The sequence below is a fragment of the Triturus cristatus genome, chromosome 1_2 (genome assembly GCF_964204655.1).
Source record: "Triturus cristatus chromosome 1_2, aTriCri1.1, whole genome shotgun sequence".
Lineage (NCBI taxonomy): Eukaryota > Metazoa > Chordata > Amphibia > Caudata > Salamandridae > Triturus > Triturus cristatus.
Genome location: NC_140580.1, coordinates 394,828,481 through 394,849,966, shown reverse-complemented (window position 1 = coordinate 394,849,966; position 21,486 = coordinate 394,828,481). Strand labels below are relative to the sequence as shown.

At 42.5% G+C, this 21,486-nt stretch overlaps 1 protein-coding gene across 2 annotated transcripts in view; it reads left to right on the top strand.

Moving 5' to 3' along the window:
- PRKG1 (protein kinase cGMP-dependent 1) overlaps positions 1 to 21,486 on the top strand; it is a 1,992,201-nt gene that overhangs the window by 1,480,538 nt on the left and 490,177 nt on the right. For both annotated transcript variants that reach the window (XM_085605357.1, XM_085605347.1), the window contains exon 5: positions 19,779 to 19,842. In XM_085605357.1, coding sequence (XP_085461483.1) covers positions 19,779 to 19,842 — 64 coding nt within the window. The remainder of the gene's footprint in view (positions 1 to 19,778; positions 19,843 to 21,486) is intronic.

The following is a 21,486-nucleotide window of genomic DNA, read 5'->3' as shown; positions in this document are numbered from 1 at the left end:
ACCTATTTCATTTCAAAGTAGCGGCCACCATTGTCCTGGGCTGCTTGGAAAGTGAAAGCGGGCATGGTGCGCTGAATTTTCCAGGAAAGCAGGTCGTGCCCTCAATAGGAGAAACTCATTTAAGAAAATAGTGTTTACAAACTAAATGAGACATACCATGCAACAACAGAAGTAAATGGGCCAGTCCTCATGGGAGGTTACAAATGAAGACAAGGATGTCCTAAGGAGCTAATAACAAGCCTAAGCCAGCATTTACAAAGGACAAAGACACAAGCCAATGAAAAATATGGGCGGAGAGTGGGAGGAGTTTCAAGTCCATACTCGACTACAGCATGGCTCGCAGAGCAGCGCATGCGCTGCCCAGGCTCAACCTAAAAAGGCAATATCAAAAGGAAACCTCAGACATTTTAACGTTGTGTGGCTGATGCTCACATTGGAACAAAAAAGGGTTACAGGTGCAATGTGTACAAATGTCACAGCCACTGACCATTGCTAGTTTCAAGCCCTTTAGTTATTTGTTTTATAACAATCTCTAATTTGTATTCCGATGGCTTCACCTCAGGAGGGTCCATGAACCTATTTCAAAACATGCATCTAATATCGTGCATTTTAGTGCATAAACTGGATATTTAAACTGCATATATGCTTAATTAGTGATGGCTGTGTACCCAAAAAAACATTTGGAAGTGCTTTCACCACTATTGTGAAAAGGGGGTAATAGCACAAGGCAAAATTCAGACATCTCGGGTTTGGGTAGCTGAAGCTCACAGTGTTGTATTGCTAAGTTGCACAAGTCCATCACATTGGACTGGTGGTCAGCAGCGGAAAAAGATAGACTCTGGCTTCAGGCTCACTACATCTGCATTTTTTGCACACAGAGATAGTTTGGCACAAATAAATATTTTGTCCATCCTTTCTAAAATAAAAGCTTGATGGGTAATAAGGGCAAGAAAGGACATTTTTGTTCCACCTTTTGAAACAAATAAGTATATAAAATAACCAACAATATTGAATAAATTGGGTAATGTGACTTTTATTTTATATTGCAGCACTCTGTGATTTGAACTGGTCATTGGAATTAACCTAGGGTGATTCTAATCTTTTTATAAACCACTCACTTGTATTGCCTTTTGTTAGCTTCGCTTTAAAATCCAAAATCCCTAAATCAATTCTCCTTTGCGATTGGATCTTTGACACGGTCCCAGGCGCACGGCTCATTTGTAGATGTTCAGCTAATTGCTTCAGACACAGGAGTTACCACTCTTCATTCTCGGTAATGAAAGCTGTTCATATCCAGGGACAATGCTTGTGACATGGCGGGAGAGAGCTTCCCAGGCTTTGTTTTTAAGGAGGTCCTGTTGTCTTTCTATTCTCTTCATTGCTGTCAGCAGGAGACTATCCGTCTGCATTAAATTCATCAGCTTAGCTCAGGTTACTTTTACTGCCCCTATGTTATGTTTTAATGCAGAAGGAAGGGTAGAAACAGGAGGCCAAATCAATTCTACCTACTACAGAAAAGATTTTTAGTGGACGTCTGTTTATACAGGCATATGATGGACGAAAAGTAATGTTTGGAAAATTGTTAATAAAGTTGTTTACTTTCAATTTCTATTGTGTTGCACAGGCTAAAGGGCGTTTTAATTTATACCAAGTAATGGGGAATTTGCTTATCAGGTAAAGTCATATAATGGCCTCATATGTTTGTTGGCCAGATACTTATCAATCATGGAAATACAGAGCTTTACATTTACCGCACGTTCAAATGGTGTCCAAGCACCATCTCATGAACAGACATAATGTATGACCTCTAAACAATTCCCATTCACTCAGCCTCTGGAAAGAACAATTGGTACCCGTGTCTTCATATCTCTTATACCAATTCACTGATCCATTCATCCAGTGTGCACAGACATCCGTAATGAGCATCTGTGAAAACCTGACTGTGGTCTTTAATCCAAGGCGTAGCTAGACAATTGGCAGCTGTGGTTATTTTGGATTTTCTATTTGAATTCTCTGGGGACATATATCTGAAAATACAAGGTATCTGTCTATGTCAAAGGATGCCACCTAAGTGTTTGGAGAGACTTAGGGCCATAAGTAGAAAAAGTTTTTTGACGTTGGAAATGGCCCAATTCGCAGGCAATGGAATTTTACGCATTTTATAGCATTTAATTATGTAATGTTGAACAGAGTACTTCGGAGAGGCGTAGCTAGACAATTGGCAGCCCGTGGTGGTCCCTGAGTTTGCGGCCCCGCAGCAGCCGCATGCTGGCGATTTAGATGCATTTTCAGGCCCATGACGACCACAGGTAAGAGTGGGGGGAGAGGCCGCACCCAAACCTCTGCCGCCCCCTCCCTTGCTACACCACTGCTATCCATCAAGTGCCCTCATTCTCCATGATCTCTCACTGCCCAGCGAAGAACACAGGCGAGCTGCCTTGGTACCAATGGTGACATCAGGTGAATGGCCCTCTCATCACTTGCCTGCCCTCTTCCACTGAGATCACTTGCAGTGTTCCTAAAGAAACATCACTCTACTATATTTACACAATCACTCTTACTAATTCGATTGGAAGCTTGAACTTGGGGTATCTTATGTATGCTAAAAGAAACCCCTGAAATATCCAAGTTGTATTAATGATATAATCATTGTTTCATTAGCATAATCATGGTCCCTTCCCCAAACCCTTAAAGGAATATGCCATATTAATTTTCTTTTAAACATGTCAGGAAAACATATACAGTTATTTTGGATTTTCTATTCAAATTTTCTGCGGACATATATCTGAAAATATAAGGTATATGTTAATGTCAAAGGATGCCACCAAGGTGTTTGGAGAAACTTAGGGCCAAATGTAGAAAAACGTGTTTTTTGAGGTTGCAAATGGCCCTATTCGCAGGCAATGGAAGTTTACACATTTTATAGCATTTAATTCTGGAATGTTGAACAGACTACTTCGGAGAGACTTTAGCTCAACTTAAAATATTTGGTTTTCTAAAGGTTCGAAAGAATTTTGAGGTGGGCAGTATTTTTGTAAGCAATATTGTCTTTGCTTCAAACCATAGCCATGGTTGCACAGATGCCATGCCATCTATTGTTTACAGCAGTCCCCCTCAATCTTGTAGGCATTTCTTTCTTCATGCATACAGTTTTTAATATTGTATTGTAAAAGTTCTGGAAATAAGCCTGTTTTTACTAACAATTTACCATTTAAGGAGTCAAATGCGCACAGATAAGGTTCAGATATCCCTAATGTGCAATTATCTTGATAGAGTTACTTTTTCGAGGCCATGAGAGTGGCTGAAACAAAGTTGTGGCTCAAGCCTTCTATTTTATGATGTGTGCAGCCTTTGAGGCTTTACAACCTGGAGTGGGATGTCTTCCGATGTATTTACAGGGATTGATTTTAAATGTTTGACCCCTAACAACTCAAGACACTCTGGCCTCGGCTTGATGTCTTGGGTCTTTCCTCAGCGGAATTGTGCAGTACTTTGATTTTCAGCACACCTGATTCCCCACTGGCAGGAGCATTGCTCTTCCGCTTTATAGGGTCAGGCTGAGCAAAGCTCCCTTCCTCTGGGAACAGAAAAATGCAATGTGCCCATTATTCACAATTGCTGCTCCTTGCTTCCATCGCCTCGCGCCGCAGGCAGCGCGCGCTAGACTCTTCAATGAAGGCACAGTGCCTCGGTGTGGAGAACTCGTTTCTATCTCTCCATGTTGTATTTTACTTTTCCCACGGTAGGAAGTGGGCAGAAAAATGCCCTTGTTGTTTGACTATCATTTGCTAAAGTAGTTGTACATACTACACTCATTTGGCTCAGAATGTTGGCTGTTGCATGTCTTTTCCCAATGTCTGCCCCGTCCCAGTCTCTCTTGTGACACAGTGGCGTAGCTTCCATTGGTGCAGCCGGTGCAGTAGCACCAGGCCGATAGGCCTGCGGGCCCGCTGAACCAGATTATTGCTGTATTTCATAGCTCAAACAGGGCAGGGGCGTAACATAGGTCCCGCAGTGCTGGGGGGGCCCCGAGCTGCAGGTGGCCCCCTCGCCCAGTACTCGGGCCTTAAACCTCCGGATTAAATCCGGAATGGGGGTCCCTCCATGTACCTTGCAGGGGGGCCCCCTCAGCTTTCGTTACGCCAGTGAAACAGGGACCAGGGGGGCCTCTTCCTTCCTTGTACTAGGGTCCCTGACAGACTGGTCACACCACTGCTGTGAAAAGATCTGTAGCTTCATAAATGTTTTATATGAGAGATTCAAAAAGGCACCTTGCTAAATAAAATCTAATAAGACCAATGACAATAGAGATATTGTTACATTTCAGTGCAGGTGGCAATTCCTGTTTTTAGGTCGAGCCTGGGCAGTGCATGCACTTCTCTGCGAGGCATGCTGTATTCAGGTATGGACTTGAAGATCCGCCCACTCTCTGCCCATCTTTTCAATTGGCTGCTGTGACTGTCCTATGTAAATGTTGGCTTTTGGTTTGTTAATAGGCTTATTAGTCCCTCCTTAGTAACCTCCCATCAAGACTTGACCTTAAACATGTGTCCTTACTGTATTGCTTGCATTAGCCCTTCGGGCGAACTCTTTGCTCAATTAATCTAAGGAGCACTGGTGGAACACCAGCTTTAGCAATGTTGGGCGCTTTTTTTGGGTATTTGCAGCATGCTATGCGCTATTTCACTTTCACAATGGGGCCACACGCACCCACATGAACTTGCAGGATTGGGCTCGCAGCTCACCCAAATCGTTGTTTTTTTGTTTTTTTTTATTACTGGGTGCCCACTTTTACCTTTTTCCAATGTGAGACTTTCTGTTTTATCCCACCCTCTATTTGTCTTTCTTTCAGTCTCCATCTCTTTTCCTTTTCTCGTTCTTTCTCTCTTTTTTCCTTACCCCTCACCACTTAATATTAGGGTGTGGGAGTGTTTGCACCCTGCTCGGGACTTCAGGATCGAGCACAGACCATCGGAGGAGCCGCATAAGTGAACTTCGATGCTGTAGGGAACCCCCAGCCCTCACCCTTGTCTGGGCCTTGTAAACTGCGGTCGTGGCCCAATCAGAGGATGAGAACTGTTGCATTTACTCCAGGCCAGTGAGTTCAATCTGGTTTGGGAGAGCTGTGAGAGGTGTGAGCTACAGCGGTGCAGATGACCTTGTGTGCTGCCTGGGAGGTGAGGGACGCCCTGGGTGGATCACTGGAGCGAGGAAAGGTGTAGAGGTGGCCTGAACTGACTGACGCGGTCCTGCTGGATGCTCGGCCTGCGAGCCCACACTGGGGGAGGGGGCACCGAGGTGAGAAACAGCTGCTGTCAAGCACGAGAGCGAGAGCACTGCCTGGGAATCAGTAGCCACAGAGAATCCTGTTGCTGTTGTTGGGGGGGGGGAGAACCATGCTTGCTTTTCCTGCAATGCACCACTGGGGATCATGAGTCCCAGGATCCTCCAGGTCACTGGATGTGCTTAAGAGTGCGATGTAGCCACGCAGCTGACAGAGTTGCAGAGAAGCCTGTTGCTGTTGTTGGGGGGAGAGAGCCGTGCCTGCTGTTCCTGCAACGCACCACTGGGGTCGACCAGTACCAGGATCCTCCTGGTCACTGGACGGGCTTAAGTGCACGATGTAGCCCCGCGGCATGACCAAGGGCAGGCACGGCCATGCCTGTCAGAGGCTGGGCCCCCCCTCTAACATCTCAGCAAAGGATAACGGTCTGAAGGAAGGGTTAGAAGAAGATGACCCACATTCCTGCGAGGAGGTAACTTAGATATCTTTCTTGCTAAAGCAACCACGGTTATTGCCAATCAGATCACCCACACTGAAAGGAGAATCTCCATGGGCCCAGTGGAGGGTGAAAGGGGGCTGCTGTCCGCTGTGAGCCCCAAGGAACATACCCTGTCTGATGTAACCCCAATGTCACTCTTAGTGTTACTCCACCCACCACAGATGCACCCCTATCCAACCCTCAAGGCCTATAGTAACCCCCATCACTGTACAGGACCATGCATGCAAAAGGAAAAGAGGTGCTAAAAAACCCTCTCCTGCTAATAACGCCAAAAGATCTAGAAAGGCGAAATTATGCTCTTTAACCTCAGACTCTCAAAATCAGCCAAGTGCTAACCCATCAATGCCATTGACTCCAGCTTGGGACCAATTGTATGATGACATTTCTTCACTATCTGCACCAATTATTGATCATCTTGAATCAATTGAAAACATGATTAAAGAGCTAGGAGCTAAAAGCCCATCACACCTTAAGTAGGACGGGTTGAGTCTCCCATTCCTTCAGGTAGAACTAAACCCCCCCCCCTATATATACCTGTCTTAGGTGTGCCAACGTTTAATCCGGACCATCCTCTTCCGAGTCAACCCCCCTAGTGAGGCAAGGAACTGTAGCTGCACCTACATCATGTCCCCAATTTTCCGGTATACAACCGTATTCAACAACTGTCACCTGGCCCCTTTGTGTCCCAGAGGGAGCACAGCTAGTTATACTGCTTCACTGGAATCAAGGCACATGAGTGCACCTATAATATAGGATGGCTTTTCCTTCTATGAACGGAAAGAGCGTGTTGGGTCGAGACAGAACCTCCCGCCAGCTGCTGCCCTTTTGTGATAATTCTGGCTAACACCCCTGAACTTCAAAATACTCGTATGGAAACAACTGAAAAGTTGATTCTGAAAGCACGTCACTGGATTACTAAACACGCAGATGACTGCATTGGAGGCCACATTAATATCCTTATGGTGAGAAGAGTGGCCTGGGTGGGAAACTCCGAAAAATCAATTGGGGGGACTGTGTTGTTTTAACCTTCAAACTACCCTCCATGGCCCGGAATTTACTTAATTTGCTGCCTAAATCCACTACACCAACATCCCAGATATTTGATTTTTTCTATAAACCAGCAATCCAACCTCCAGAGTCAAGGGGGGGTCGAAGGACTTTGTTAGCGACCCTCACCAAAGGCATAATCAACCCCGGACGACACTAGGAATCACCTCCATACCATCTAGTAATCACTTTACTGCATTGACAGATGTATAAGGCTGTGATTGACTTACAACAGTGGAGGAAACTACCAACACAGTAATCAGAGGAGCATTTGAGGGGAGAGGGTCTTTAACCCAATACAGGGAGATTTATGACTGGTTCTCAACCATCACATGGAATGGTGTAGGTCTTGGCCAAAAACTGACAGACCACAAATGGATCAAGAATATTGCTTCCTTTGATTTCATTTGCCTTCAAGAAACTTGGGAAATAGGCCCTATTCACATAAACGGTTACTGTTTATTCTGCACTCCGGCTATTGTATCAAACTCTGGCCGAGCAAGGGACGGCATCCTAACGCTTATGGAAAAAAACCCTAAGACTTGAAGTTTTATCTTCCCATAATGATTCTCCATACAACAACATATTAGATCTTAAAGGTTCAGGCGGTAGCGCTGTATTTGTTATAAATTATTATAACAACAACTTTGGTGGGGAGATGTATACGATTGTAGATGTACTCGAAGGGAAAATCTATAGCTTACTTAATAACCGTAAGAATGTGCCTAGTAACTTATGGGCGGGGGACTTTAATGTGCATCGTTGTCACTTTTCTTCAAACATGACATGTGTTCTAACGGACGAGAATGGAGAAGGTACCCCCCCATTTTTCACACAATTGCTATGGTGATACACCTAATAGATTTATCATCACTAGAGATCTAGGGCCTCATGTAGGTAGCATACAAGTTACCACTTCTTAAATACCGAACGTTACCGAATCGGTATTTAAGAAGTGGTAACTTGTATGTAGGTAATCCGTCGGTAAATATTACCGAATCGGTAATATTCGGTAATTACCGAATCGGTATTTACCGATTCGGTAATGAGGCATACCTTCCCATTGATGGGAAGGTATGCCTCATTACCGAATCGGTAAATACCGATTCGGTAATGGGGGGAAAACATGCAAGGGTGGCAGGGTGTCACATTGACACCCTGTTGCACCCCTGATTCGGCCATGTGTGCACATGTGGCACACATACATGCCCTAAGGGCATGTATGTCTGCCACATTGCACACGTCTAAGCGCTTTAAAATGCGTAAACACATACATTCATTATTTACCACCAACTATTAGTTGGTGGTAAATACCGACTCCTAAAAACACACACACACTCCCCCTACATATCATTTTTGTATTCGGAATTTACCGAATCGGTAAAATTACCGATTCGGTAATTTTACCGATTCGGTAAATTACCGAATACAAAAATGATCCCCCTACATACCAAAAGCCAAAATACCGGTCGGTAACGGTATAATTACCGAAAATCGGCCGTTACCGACCGGTATTTGGATTCCTACATGAGGCCCCTAGAAATTATAAATCCCTCATCTGATATCATAGGTCAGCATAAAAAAACCTTTGGATCCACCATGTCTCTACCATTGATTTTGTAATAGTTTCAGCATCTTCAAAGGGTACCTTCAGAGATATTAAAACCAATTTCTCAGGGTTTAGTGATCACGTGAACATATCATACCAATTGTATTGGGAAGGGATTGCGGTCAATCAGAATAAATACATAAACCCCATAATAGGGAGGAAAAATGGGATCGTACTGAAGTGGGGGAATATAAATCAGGAAGAGCTGATCCCCCGGGTTGTAGCAACCAGGCAAAATTAAATTGTGAGTTGCCTTAATATACATAGAGAACCCGAGGGAGTGAAAAAAGCCTCAGAAATAATCCTGGAAGAAATTAGAAATAACCTAACAACAAAAGAGTCTGGGTGGTTTGACCATAACTGTTCAAAATCACTAGCAATCCTCCACCAAGCCCTTAAGAAGGACCCAAGAGATGTGACCGTGGTTAAGCTCGCCAGACATCAATATAAAATTGCAAGAAAGAACAGATTAAACATATGACAGGAAGAATCCTGGGAACAATTGTAATATGCCTCTGTCTCAAAGAACTCTGAATTTTTGAGCAGTAATTAAACACCCATTCCTCAAGCCACCCATAGATCCCAATTTGAGCCGTCGTATGGATGAAGAATCGTGGGTGGCTAATTTTTCAAAAATATTTGAAGGGAAGAGCATGGGAATTCTTTTACCTTCAAAACATATGGTACTAACTACCAATCCCACTCTTACTTTTAACTTAACTGAGATTAAAGACGCCCTCTCCCAGTGAGCTAGTAATAAGGCACCAGGACCGAATGGAACCCTGATAGACTTCTTTATCGAAAAGCCTGAACTATGGGCCCCCGTTCTTGCTTATGTTTTTAATGCGATAGCTATTACTGGCCCACCAGAGTCATGGCAGAAGTCTATTTGAATACCCATTTACAAAGAGGCCGATAAATCTGACCCTCAGAACTATAGGCCCATTTTTCAGTTGTATAGTACTGTGTGACTACTGAATAGACTGTAGGAATGGGCATCTGCAAATAAGGCCGTGATTCCATCTCAATATGGCTTCAGGAAGGGTAAGAGCACCCAGGACCAGTGTGTAAATCTGAGCCTGTTAGTTGCTAAATATACCCACGTAGAAAAAGGCAAGCTCTATCTAGCCATTATGGACTTATCGGCAGCCTTCGATAGTGTCGCCAACTGCAATCTATGGAGGATTATGAAGGAGATGGGCGTTCACGAAACAATCATCTCCTTCATTGGACAACTATATTCGAGGGCTGCGGCTTGCATCTGCTATGTTAACCAGGGAGAGTGTACGAGATGGTTTCCCATCACTAGAGGGGTGCATCAGGGGTTTGTCCTTGCTTCTTTTCTGTTTTCCTTATACACAAATGGAGTAGAGGCTCCCCTTATGGCTTCAACCCTGGACATTCCATCTATGAATAAAGCCCGCATTCCAATATTACTCTATGCTGATGATGCGGTTTTAATTGCATGCACGGGTGAGGCACATCAGAACCTGACAGACTTATATGTCTTTTTTATGGAAAAAGTGGACCTTAAACTGAATGAGGCTAAATCCTTAATCCAAGTGACAGGTCATAAAGTTAAGAAACCCCTAACTTTCCATATTGCAGGACAAAAAATCACACTGATGGACACATTCTCCTGTCTAGGGGTAAGATTTGACAGGGTATCCATGTGGTCCCCAATGGTGAACAACAGAGGGTTGATGTTGGGAAAAAGTAATAATGCTATACTTTCTTTTACAAAAAAAGCTAAGATCAAAACAGATAGATACTGTAAAAAAAAAGCACAGCAGGCAAGATCCGCTTCAGTATCTTCTTATGGTGCTGGAGTTTGGGGCCATGACAATTCGATAGAAGATACCTTCTGGAAAAAAATGGTGGGTATCCCAATCGTTGTTCCAATTCAAATGGCAATCTTGAACTGGATGTTCCCTATATATCTGATCAGATAGGTTTGGTCCCAATCCTTTTGTGGCACTCTTTACGGCGAAGGGAATCCTTTAATTTGACCAAACAGTTTATCACGAATTGCCTCACATTAGAACATGTACAGAGGATACCCTGGATTATGTATATAAAAAAGATTTTAATTGCCCTGGGGTTGGGAATTGTATTTGAAAGCCCAGGTAAATGTTTGATTATATCAAGAAAAACTATAACAACTTGCTTTCTATCCCTCATGGGTGAAAATAGCCTAAAAAATAATAGTAGTAAGTATACTGCCAGGCTTATCTTGATGGATTGCGGCTCTCAGTGGGACAACCGACTTACCTGTCGATGGTGAAAAACCCCGCCATAGATTTATTTTACCAAGATTTCTATTCAATCTTATCCCATGTATGCTGTTTTTCCCATCAGATACCTTTTCTCTTCAAGCTCTATCATAATGTCCTTGTGATGGTGTGTCACCTCAATCTGACTTGCAAATTTTTTTCTTTTGTAAATTTTACATTGATCGCCGTAAAATATTTTTTACTTCCAATTCTGTGCAAGCATAAATTTAAACAGTGTTGCCCGGGTGTGTTCTTTCTAACAATGTTGCCTGACAATCTGGTCTGTTACTGTGTTGCGTCATTTTTATGTCTTTCCCTAAAAATACCAAAAACTGTATAATTGCCTAAAATGATTTATTGTGTCTTTTTATGCTGCTTTTATCTTCTTTTTAAAATACTTTTTTCTTTTTAATTGAATATTTTTAGAATGTGTATTTAATGCTGTATAGTGAACTTTTATGATTGATATGAATACTGATCGAATAAAGTGAATTTGAATATGAATTTGACTGGTACTGAAGGCTTAGTGGGGGAATAGGTTCCATCCGTGTGCGAGTCCCTAAAGTTTGATTTACAGTAAGAGCTGCTCTGCTTGGCCTAGATGCCTCCTCCATCACTGCGGTATGTGACAAAAAACTCCCTGGAAATCCATGTTTAGAGTGAGGCGTACCGAATACGGCTGGCCTGGCATGGCCCTTCCTCTGGTGCCCGTGTGTTCAAGGGCGCCTTCAGACCTTTATGTCTTCTCCCTGGACACTCACTGCCCTCCATTCTGGGTTCCTCTGCTTCCCAGGGATCTCCAAAGTGCTGGTGTCGCACCCCGGCAGTGTGAGCCCACTGCTGTGTGTTATAGACGTGGCTCAAACAAAGGATGAGTGCCCGCTGGCCGGAAGTCCAAATGTGACATGGTGTGCTGGGCACAGTGTTAAAGACACTGCCCTCTTCTTATACAGATAATCTTTGTGTTTATATAAAAGTTCAGTGCCTCGTATGGGGCTGTAAGCGCTATATAAATGCAATAGTAGTATAATATCCATAAAACCGCAATGTATGGTTAGGGTGCTGTTCTTGGTGCTATGGATTGACGCTGTTAATATTTCCTGGCTCCTTGGTAGTCCTTTCTGGCAGGAGGGTGCACTAACCATCTGAGCTTTATTGTTCACTTTATTTCTACTATGCGCTACAATGTTAGCTGACAGAGGGATACCGCGAACACAGGTTGGATTGTCTTTGTGGTGTCACATTTGAGCTTGAATGATCCGTCGGCGTCAGACTGGCAATCTTAAACTGAAAGCCCTTTTCCTCCGGTCCCAGTGCCTGCAACAGCTGCTTTCAGCTCGGCAGCAGAAGGCGCTGCTCCGGCAGAATGAAACACAGGCTCTGGCGCGGAGCCCATTGGGGCTTTCACCATATGTGCCACAGTTACATCAGTTCTGAATCCAAGGGTGCCTAGATCCACGGTCTGCAACTGTAGGCACACGTATGCATTTTATGTCCTCTGAAATCATGTAGGCTAAAAGCCTGCTCCTGGTCAGAGTGGAGGCCTAATTTGTAAGGCCTTGCACTGCAGGAGCCCCAAATTCATTAGCCATATGATTGTAAAGCATGTCTCACTCCGTAACCTAGGGTCAGCCCATCTTAAACTACTAACTATCCCGGTCATCAAACTCAAACGTCAGGGAGGGTGCAGGTTCTTTTACCTTGCCCTAGATTTTGGAACTCCTTACCACTGGCCATCAGGATGCATGATAACCTGATGGGATTCACAAAGGCGCTCAAGACCTGGCTGTTTGAGCAAGTCTACGCATAGCTCGTCTCGCCTTGACACATTCAACGATCAGCGCCATGAAACCTTCCGGTGACCGTGCACTTTACAAGCTTCTATTAACATAACATAACATAACATAAATAGCTATATATGTGTGTGTGTGTATGTATTATGCATAACAAGTGATTATGTACTGTCAGTTTATTGTGCCACCAGCATTTGTAAATGCCAACAGAACCCCAACGTGGCAGTGTAGGATCGTAACAAACACTACCAGTTTATTTTTTTTTTTTATCATTCAAAAAGTCTTTATTTATGATTATTCATCTCAAAAGACATACTATACAAATCGATTTAAAATGCAACAATCAAGTTAATAACATCATAATTAAAATGTGGTAACACAATTCATTAAATATAAAATGGTCATAAAATCAGCTTTATAAGTAAAAATGGAGGGAAGCTAAGTTGGGCTACAATCCTCCGCTCCTTTCCCTGATTGCCCAAGACCAACTAAGAAATTTGGCTACTCCAACAATAATTAAGTCTTTGTCACCAATTTTTAACAACCTTTTAGCAGACAGGGCAGAGGCCCAGTGAGCGACACAAGGTTTTGAGCCATGTGTTTCTAGGTAATTGGTAAGCTGGGCAGACATAGAGGAGATGGCTTATGTTTTCAGAATGATCGGGCAGAACGGGCACCTGTCTCCCAGGCCTGTTTTCCATTTTCTGGTAAAATCCCTTAAAGGGAGCGTTTCCACCCTGAACTGATGAAACAGCCTACGATCTCTGGGCTTGGTGATCAGGTCCCAATAAGCTTCAAGAGAAGGTTCGTCTTTAAAGTCCAAAAAGGCTCTGGTCAAAGGAGAGTCCAATAGTGTATTATTCCTTCTTGATTTGACCAAACACCAGAAAGCCACTCTTAAATCTGATTTTGTTGGGATAACAGTAGATGACGGAGAAAACCAGAGGTCTCTCATGCCCATATCAATAAGGAGGTTTTTGATGGTTTTTAGCCATGAAATCTTATTGTGATGGTCCAACCCCCTTACTTCGAGTAGGGCCTTAGAAAATTGGACTAATTCCTGATTCGTCCACAACCTTCTCCAGAAATATAACATTTTTAGCTTGACAACATCCTCAATTGGGTTGCAGCCAAGATCAAACAGTAGGGGAATTCGTGGGGTCGATTGTGGGAGTCCTACTAGCGATCTGAAAAATTTATTCTGGGCCAGTATTAGGTCTGACAAGTTGCAATTCCCCCAGATTTCTGCACCGTATAAAACGGCTGGGGCTATTTTCGTTGAGTACAACTTGACTACTGGGGCTATAGGTTTGCTGATGGATAACCTGTGTTCTCTTAATAGTGCTCCCGCCAACTGTGAATGTTTTAAAGCCAAAGCTTCATCTGGGGGGCCCAGCTCATTTTCTCGCCATTGGTAATGCCCAAATAAGTAAAAACCTTGGCCTGTTCTAGTGGCTTCCCCCCCATAGACACTTTTGCTACAACATCACCTGCCCCATGAAGGACCATAAATTTAGTTTTGTCCACATTAATCTCTAACTCATGTTCACTGCAAAAAGCCTCAAAGCGATATAACGCCCGTTGTAGTCCCTGACGAGTTTTAGATAATATCAGGGTGTCGTCAGCGAACATGAGTAGAGGAACCCTTTGTCCATCTAGTTTTGGTGCGTCAGTGGGGTGGTCCTCAAAGTAGTGTACTACACCGTTAATAAACAACGAAAACAGTGTAGGTGCCAGGACGCACCCCTGCCGGACTCCCTTCTCGACCTTAAATCTATTAGTGACTTCGCCAGGTTTCCCCCACCGAACCTGGGCATAGTTGGAGCTGTGGAGCTTAACCACAAAGTCAACTAACTCCCTGGGCATCCCTAGCCTTAGTAGGACTTCCCATAGTTTGAGTCTTGGGACGAGGTCAAATGCGGATTTTAAGTCCACAAAAGCTGCAAAAATGAGGCCCTTGCCCAACAAGACCTCCTTCCAGTAAATTAGAACAAATTTAAAAACCTGATCCAGTGTCCCCATGCGTGCTCGAAACCCTACTTGCAGGATAGATAAAATCTTATTATCATCAATCCAGCTGTGTATTCTACCTAAAATGACACGAGCAATAATTTTTTGCAGTGCGTCAATAAGGCTTATTGGCCTGTAATTCCCTGGGGCAGCACGATCACCTTTTTTAAAGATCGGTATTATTTCAGTGCCCGACCAGGATTCGGGGAAGGAAGTTCCCCCAGCCAGGGAATTCATTAGGTTAGTAATGTAGGGGACCCAAAGATCCTTATCCTGTCTGAACAGGTCTGCAGGAATGCAGTCTGGACCAGGGGCTTTGCCACTAGGTATATTTTTCAGAACCGCTTCAATCTCCTTGGTGCTAAATCTTAATGGAACCTCTATATTTCTTTGTAAGATGGCGGGACTAGGAGTTCGAACTGGGCCCTGTTGATATTGTGCCTTGAAGTGGGCAACCCAGCTATCAGGTTCCACATTGTTGTTTGGGGCTAGAGGCCTTCGTCCATCTCCCCGCCTTATTAAGTCCCAGAAATGGGACATATTCCTGCCTTTACAGGCTTCCAGCAGGTCCTTCCAACGACCCTCATCAGTTTATTTTTATATTTCATGTTTTTTCAGGTCTTATGTTTGAATGCCTTCTATTTATGTGTTGGTTTTCAAAACATATAAATAAAAGGCATTGTCATTTTCAATGACAATAGCTTAAACTCTCGCAAATGCGAGACCTATTGCATTGTAAAAGCTTGTTTATTATTTTTAAAAGGGGTTTGAATACTACACAGTCGCAAACAGTACATGCGAATTTGCGAAAATTACAAGAACTATTTCCTGCCACGGCAACAACGTCACACCTTGCTTTCCTATATCATTCATTATAGCTCGCCTCCCAGAGCTAAACTGGTCATTAAAGGCACTGTCGACCTCAGCCCCATAACGGGCCAGAGGACTTCTAACAAGAAGTAAATCCCTCTGCAGAGGGCTCTAGTGCTACAATAAAACGCTTGGCATTAGGGCAATAATGCTACAAAAGTAATTCACCGTTTAAGAGACATTGTTCTAAGTTAAGAAGACGGTAAGAGAAACATTCAAGTGTCTGAGCTCGGAGGGGGTCTACACACATCCTGTCACTAGACTTGTTAGGTCTCGCCTGACCCAGCGCATGCGATGGTCTGGCAGGACATTTTGTGAGGGCTCCAAAATGTGCTACCAGGCCAGCCTAGACCTACCTACAGTGCATGTGCGTGGGCGCGCGCGTCGCGCTTTACCTCTATTACTTTCACTTTCACGGCCGCTTTGATGTTTGATCGCGATCTCTTTCGCGGCCGCACCGCCGCTTTGATGTTCTCCGTGAGGCTTCAGTAGATTGGAGTAGTTAAAACAAGCATTGGCATAGCCAATAGGTCTCGCTTTTGGGACCTTATAAGTGTTTAGTTATGCAACTGCTGCATGGCTAAACACGTATAAGGTCCCAAATGAGAGACCTATTGGCTATGTCAATGCTTGTTTTTCTCCTGCAAGTTTGTTCTCTTTCAGGGGGCTGCCACAGCTCCAGTCACAGTGCTTAATTCTCATTTATGAGTTGGTCAAGGAACAGCTAAGTATAATATTCTATCTTTCCTTTCAGGGGAGACGGTGGCACAAAACACACAATTATACCTTGCAGAAGGACCTATAAAATTCTTTTATAAGGGTGTGGAAGAAACGCGTGTGCTTATTCGACCCTATACTTTTGAATATTCATGGACATCCCTTGCCTTTTACGCGTAATAAGGCATGTTCAAGCGTACATGTATGATATTCACAAGCAATGTAAATTTACACTTATTTTCCAAACAGGTGTGAAAAAATCAATGATTTAGGTTACCCTGTGACTCCACGTCAACAATGTGGTGCTCTAGTCCTCTGTAGCACCCCAACGTATTCTGGAAATTGTAGTGCATTTTAGTTGTTAGTCAACTAATACACCTGAAAACAATGATTTGTGTAAGAAAATCTCACCCCTGGAACTGACTAATTCATGGCATAAAGTTTTTTTATAATACTACGTAAATTGCAGAATGTACATTTTCTTAGTCCGCTTTTTTTTCTTGTGACCAAAATAATTTTTATAACACCAGAGCTTTCTTTTTTACCCACATTTTACAAGAATTTGACTGCTTAATGCTGTTCCCCACGCATTCTTGCAAGGCCTGATTAATTCAAGCGTAAAATAGTTATTCAAATGCACGTAAACAGTGCACTCCTGTTTTTAAGTGTCTAAAACGTTACAACATTGTGAGTGTTACCCAAATCACCATTGCTTTTTCTTAGCCTCTCTTATCAGGTTCCTAAGTGTGTCCACTTACCTAATCTATGTCTAACTCGCAATATTGTAATGTACACATGACATAAGAGCATGACAAACACGCATGTCACATTTGCGGGTTTGCAATGCACTTGTTAGAGTTTGTGAATGATACATAATTTAGTAGTATAACTTTATTTTTGGTTACAAATATATATAAAACCATAAAAGTACATTTATAAAATCATATATATGAAATATCCACAAATAAGCCACAGAAATATCACAACTCTAAAGATGCTTGATTAAAAATAAAACATCTCTAATGCTCAAATTTGCATTAATGACCATAAGGGGCATGCCCATTTAAAGTCTCTACCTAATGTGTCATGTGCCATGGCGTATTCATACTATATGTCGCCGTCCACCCCAACATTAAACAATAAAAGAACCCTGATTGATATTCATAGAGATTATTGTGCTATTATATACACGTTTTTAAGCAAAGTAAAACATCCTAAAATAGGTAGAGAACATTGTTATTAAAAAAAAATACCTAAATAGGATAACAATATTATTTCATTTAATGCCATTGATCTTGTGAATCAGTCCCTAGGTGCGTGCTTTGAATTTTATGTTCGTGTAGACATAGTTGTTGTTTGCAGCACCAGAAGTGAGTCTTAGCGAAGGGGCCCTGCAGATCTGGGCTACATTTTCTGGGAAATTTAAGGGAATTAGTAGTTGATACTGCTACATCTCTGCATGAAGCAACTTAAGGTTACCCTACAGCTCCTTCTATGTAACCAGTCTCACTGCAATAGCTTTATTGTCTCAAGTCCAATGGCTACCATCCAGCAGGTGCCATGGCTATCTCCAGGAGTTAGATATTGACCAGCTACATAGTGTTCTGCGCAGCCAAACCATGTCCCCTTACTTCTGATTTTATCCGCTAGTGGATGAAACATATTGCCTTCCCCCTATGTCTGCAATTTCTTCATTTGAAACACCAAAAGAAGCTCAAAGTAACACCATCATTTTACAAGTTCTCTGCTGGATTGTTTTCCACAGGTAATCGCCGGTATCCCCATATCCCACAGGAGTGTAGGGCTTCCCAGGGTCCATTCTCCTTGGCAAGGGATCCTCAAGGGATTCTCCTCTACCTTTGAGGAGGGGACCCAAGAGTCCGCTAAGCGTCCTTCTGTTCTGTTGTACAGTTTAATTTCTGAAATGTACTCCAGGTTCCAGACAGGACACTAGTCCTTTGTTCTGACCAACCTAAGTGGAGACAAATTGATTTTATATTTCCTATCTACTCTTTTTTTTCCAAACAACACAAAAGCACCATATCTAAAAGGTAATTATAGCTTCAGTTGTGCCAGCTTTGGTAGATGACTCATTTTATCTTTATGAATCGCGGTTTATTAACATGCTGCATCCTCAAGTTTGAAATAAAAATTGTTTAATAACCTATGTGGATGTTCATCCGGGCCAAATGCTGTGTGATATATTTTTTGGCAGAAAGAGAGTGTGATGTAATTTTGCTAGCCCTGCAATTTTGGTTAAATGATGCTTCTGCTACTCCCCAACTAAAGCCAATGTATGTTTTCTTACAGTGCAAGTGTTTATGGCACGACAATTTGAAATTGTAATACTTCATAATTAGATAGACTTGAAATCACAATCATAAAAAAACATAGAGTGAATGATTTTGATTTGCAAATGCTGATTGATTACATATTGGGCCTACAAAAGGGTAGATTTCGCTTAACCAGTATACAAGCCGAAAAAGTATTGACATGTGCTTCTTTGGACTGTAATTAGATCAAACATATATATCTATTGTAAAGGTTCAGGAGCAGTCACCATTTATCTCTGTGTCTTCTGCCTTTATTTATCTTTTGCTTATGTTATAAAGTATGCTGAAAATACCCGCATGTAGCCTTGTGGATCAGGTACCTCTTTTTATACTTGGCGAACAAGGTGTGTATATGTGTGCTTTTCATGATGCTGGTACACATGACGGGGCTGAGACACGAAGGCTGGCTTGGAAAAAAGGCATGGTAGTACCTGAACAAATGTGATTAACAAGTGGTCCAAACTATGGTAAAGATATAGATGTGCCTAGAGAAATCAGTACCAGAACTGCAAATTCTCTAGCTAATTCCTCACTTCTAACTTGTAACTCCTGTAAACACTGCACCTGGAGTTGTCGATGCCCACACTACCTGTAACTCCGGGAGAAGGGTGAGGACGGAGCGATGTTACTGGGTATTACACCAGGCTACTTGTAATGTGTCCCTCAGTGTATGTCATGAGAGTGTGTCTTATAAATGCTAACAAGGCAAAGAATAATAAAGCTACCTGGTCCATTTTGATACATGTAATTCACTGCATGCTAGCCATGTGTCTAATATCCCAAGAAAGCATGACCGATTATGTAACCTGTCCGATGTCATACAGATGCAGTGTCCCATATCTCTACATAATGCACATATGTTTTCTTTTCTGCTTCTCAAGGCCTCGTGTCTATAGCATATAGGATTGTGTAAGCTTTTGTAAAACCATTTCCAAGCACTGGTTATTGCTTTTCAAATAAACATGTGTTAGAACACTTATTTATAGTAAGGGTGTTGCTGGTTACTTCTCCTCCTTCCAAAGTTATTGCCTTTCAGTGGATTTTTTATTGTTTTGTGCATTATTTTGGGATCCCTTTGGGGCCTTGATTCTTCTATGAAACTGCAAGTTATCAAGCCAGTTACTAACGGGAGATTGTACTAGCTGTGATTGAATTACCTTTAATAAAAAGAGTATTGAATATAACTGCCACAGTACTCAACATCAGCCGATAAAGTTCAGTCTAGGAGCATATTTCATTCATCGTAGTGTTAACACCTCTATTGTAACTGGAAGAACTGTATTATATTGTGCTCTAAAACCATGAAATCACCACAACAAAAATTCCATACATTTATTTTACAGTGTACCGACATTCCAGACTCTAACGGAAGAAATACTCAGTAAGCTTGCAGACGTCCTTGAAGAGGTAAGAGTAGAAAATCTGTGAATTCTTCACATGTTTGATTTGTTATACAAAGAAGAACAATGTGTTGAAGAACTGGAATCAGTGAATAGATTTGCTAGATTGAAGTGCTAGAAAACTCTGTAGTATGTGATACTGTACAAAATAGAACACTGTTGTAGAATGAAGATTAAGAGTAAAACCTAATGTTACTGTTATTGTTTAGGCGGTGTATCTCAGAAGTGCTAATTACCTAAGGAGGGTGTGTACAATGATGTTCTCTTTTTGTTCAAATTCATTAAAAAACATTTCAGAGAATAGGAAAGACAGAAATTATTTTCAGCATTCCACTCAATTGAAGGTAAAAATATTACCACCTGTATCCAAAGGGGACAATGAGGAAATGCGGGGTTTAGGTGTTGTTACGTATTCAGGTTATGCACTAATAGGCACATTAATGTGGTGTTTACAAAGATAAACCCCCATTCCTGATTTGAACATCTACTCCAAAGTTGTAAGGTAATCTGATTAATTAGAACAATAGTCTGGACTGTGCAGTGGAAGTCCTTGGCAGTAAGCAATGTTTTGAGTTTTTAATCAACAAGAGGGAGGTTCTCACAGCTGTTGTGGTGTGAGTGATTTCTGAATTCGGAGACAAATGGGTATCAAGTCAGAATCCAGTTAATTTGACCTCCCCGATTGTGGTGGGAGTGAGAAAACAAAACATCAATGCTCACCTCCAATAGCAAGTGCATTTTGAATTTGGATTTTTGAAAGCATCTGATGGGTATGATTTTTTTTCCAGGATTTATTTAACTGTAAGAGATTCATTGATGGTCACCTAAGGAGACTTGATATCAATCAATCAATCAATCACTCCATTTGTAAAGCGCGCTACATACCCAAGAGGGTCTCAAGGCGCTGGGGAGGGGGGGTGCTACTGGTCGAAGAGCCAGGTCTTGAGGAGTCTTCTCTGAAGGCCAGCAGGTCCTGGGTCTGTCGTAGGATGGTGGGGAGAGTGTTCCAGGTCTTGGTGGCGAGGTAGGAGAAGGATCTGCCGCCGGCGGTGGTTTTTCGGATGCGAGGGACTGTGGCGAGGGCGAGGTTGGCTGAGCGGAGGCTTCGGGTGGCGGTGTGGAAGCTGAGTTGGTTGTTGAGGTAGGTGGGTCCGGTATTGTGCAGTGCTTTGTGTGCGTGGATCAGGAGCTTGAAGGTGATCCTTTTGTTGATAGACAATGTTTAATGGTACAGGTGTTTTGAGGTGATTACATTTAGGTACAGTTGGGTGTCATCAGCATGCTGGTGATTTTAAACCGCTATCTCCCAGATCAATCAAAATTCTTAGACGTTCCATGTATAAATTGAAGGATATGGGTATAATGATAGAATCCTGGGGGACCCCATTTTATGACATTGATGGGGTTACAGATGTTATTGCTCTTCAATGCCATTGTTAGGAATGTAGAAACACATCCAAGACCTCACCTCTAAAACAAATGATGTGCCTAACATAAATGAGTGTGTGTCTTCATGTAACGTAACTGGTGCTATGTAAAGCGCTCTGATACCCGATTCGGGTCAAGTTCACGCTATATAAAACTCTGCAAAAAAAAAATTACAAATTGTTGGTGAGCCACATGTAATCACTGGTATTGAGCACTGTCAATA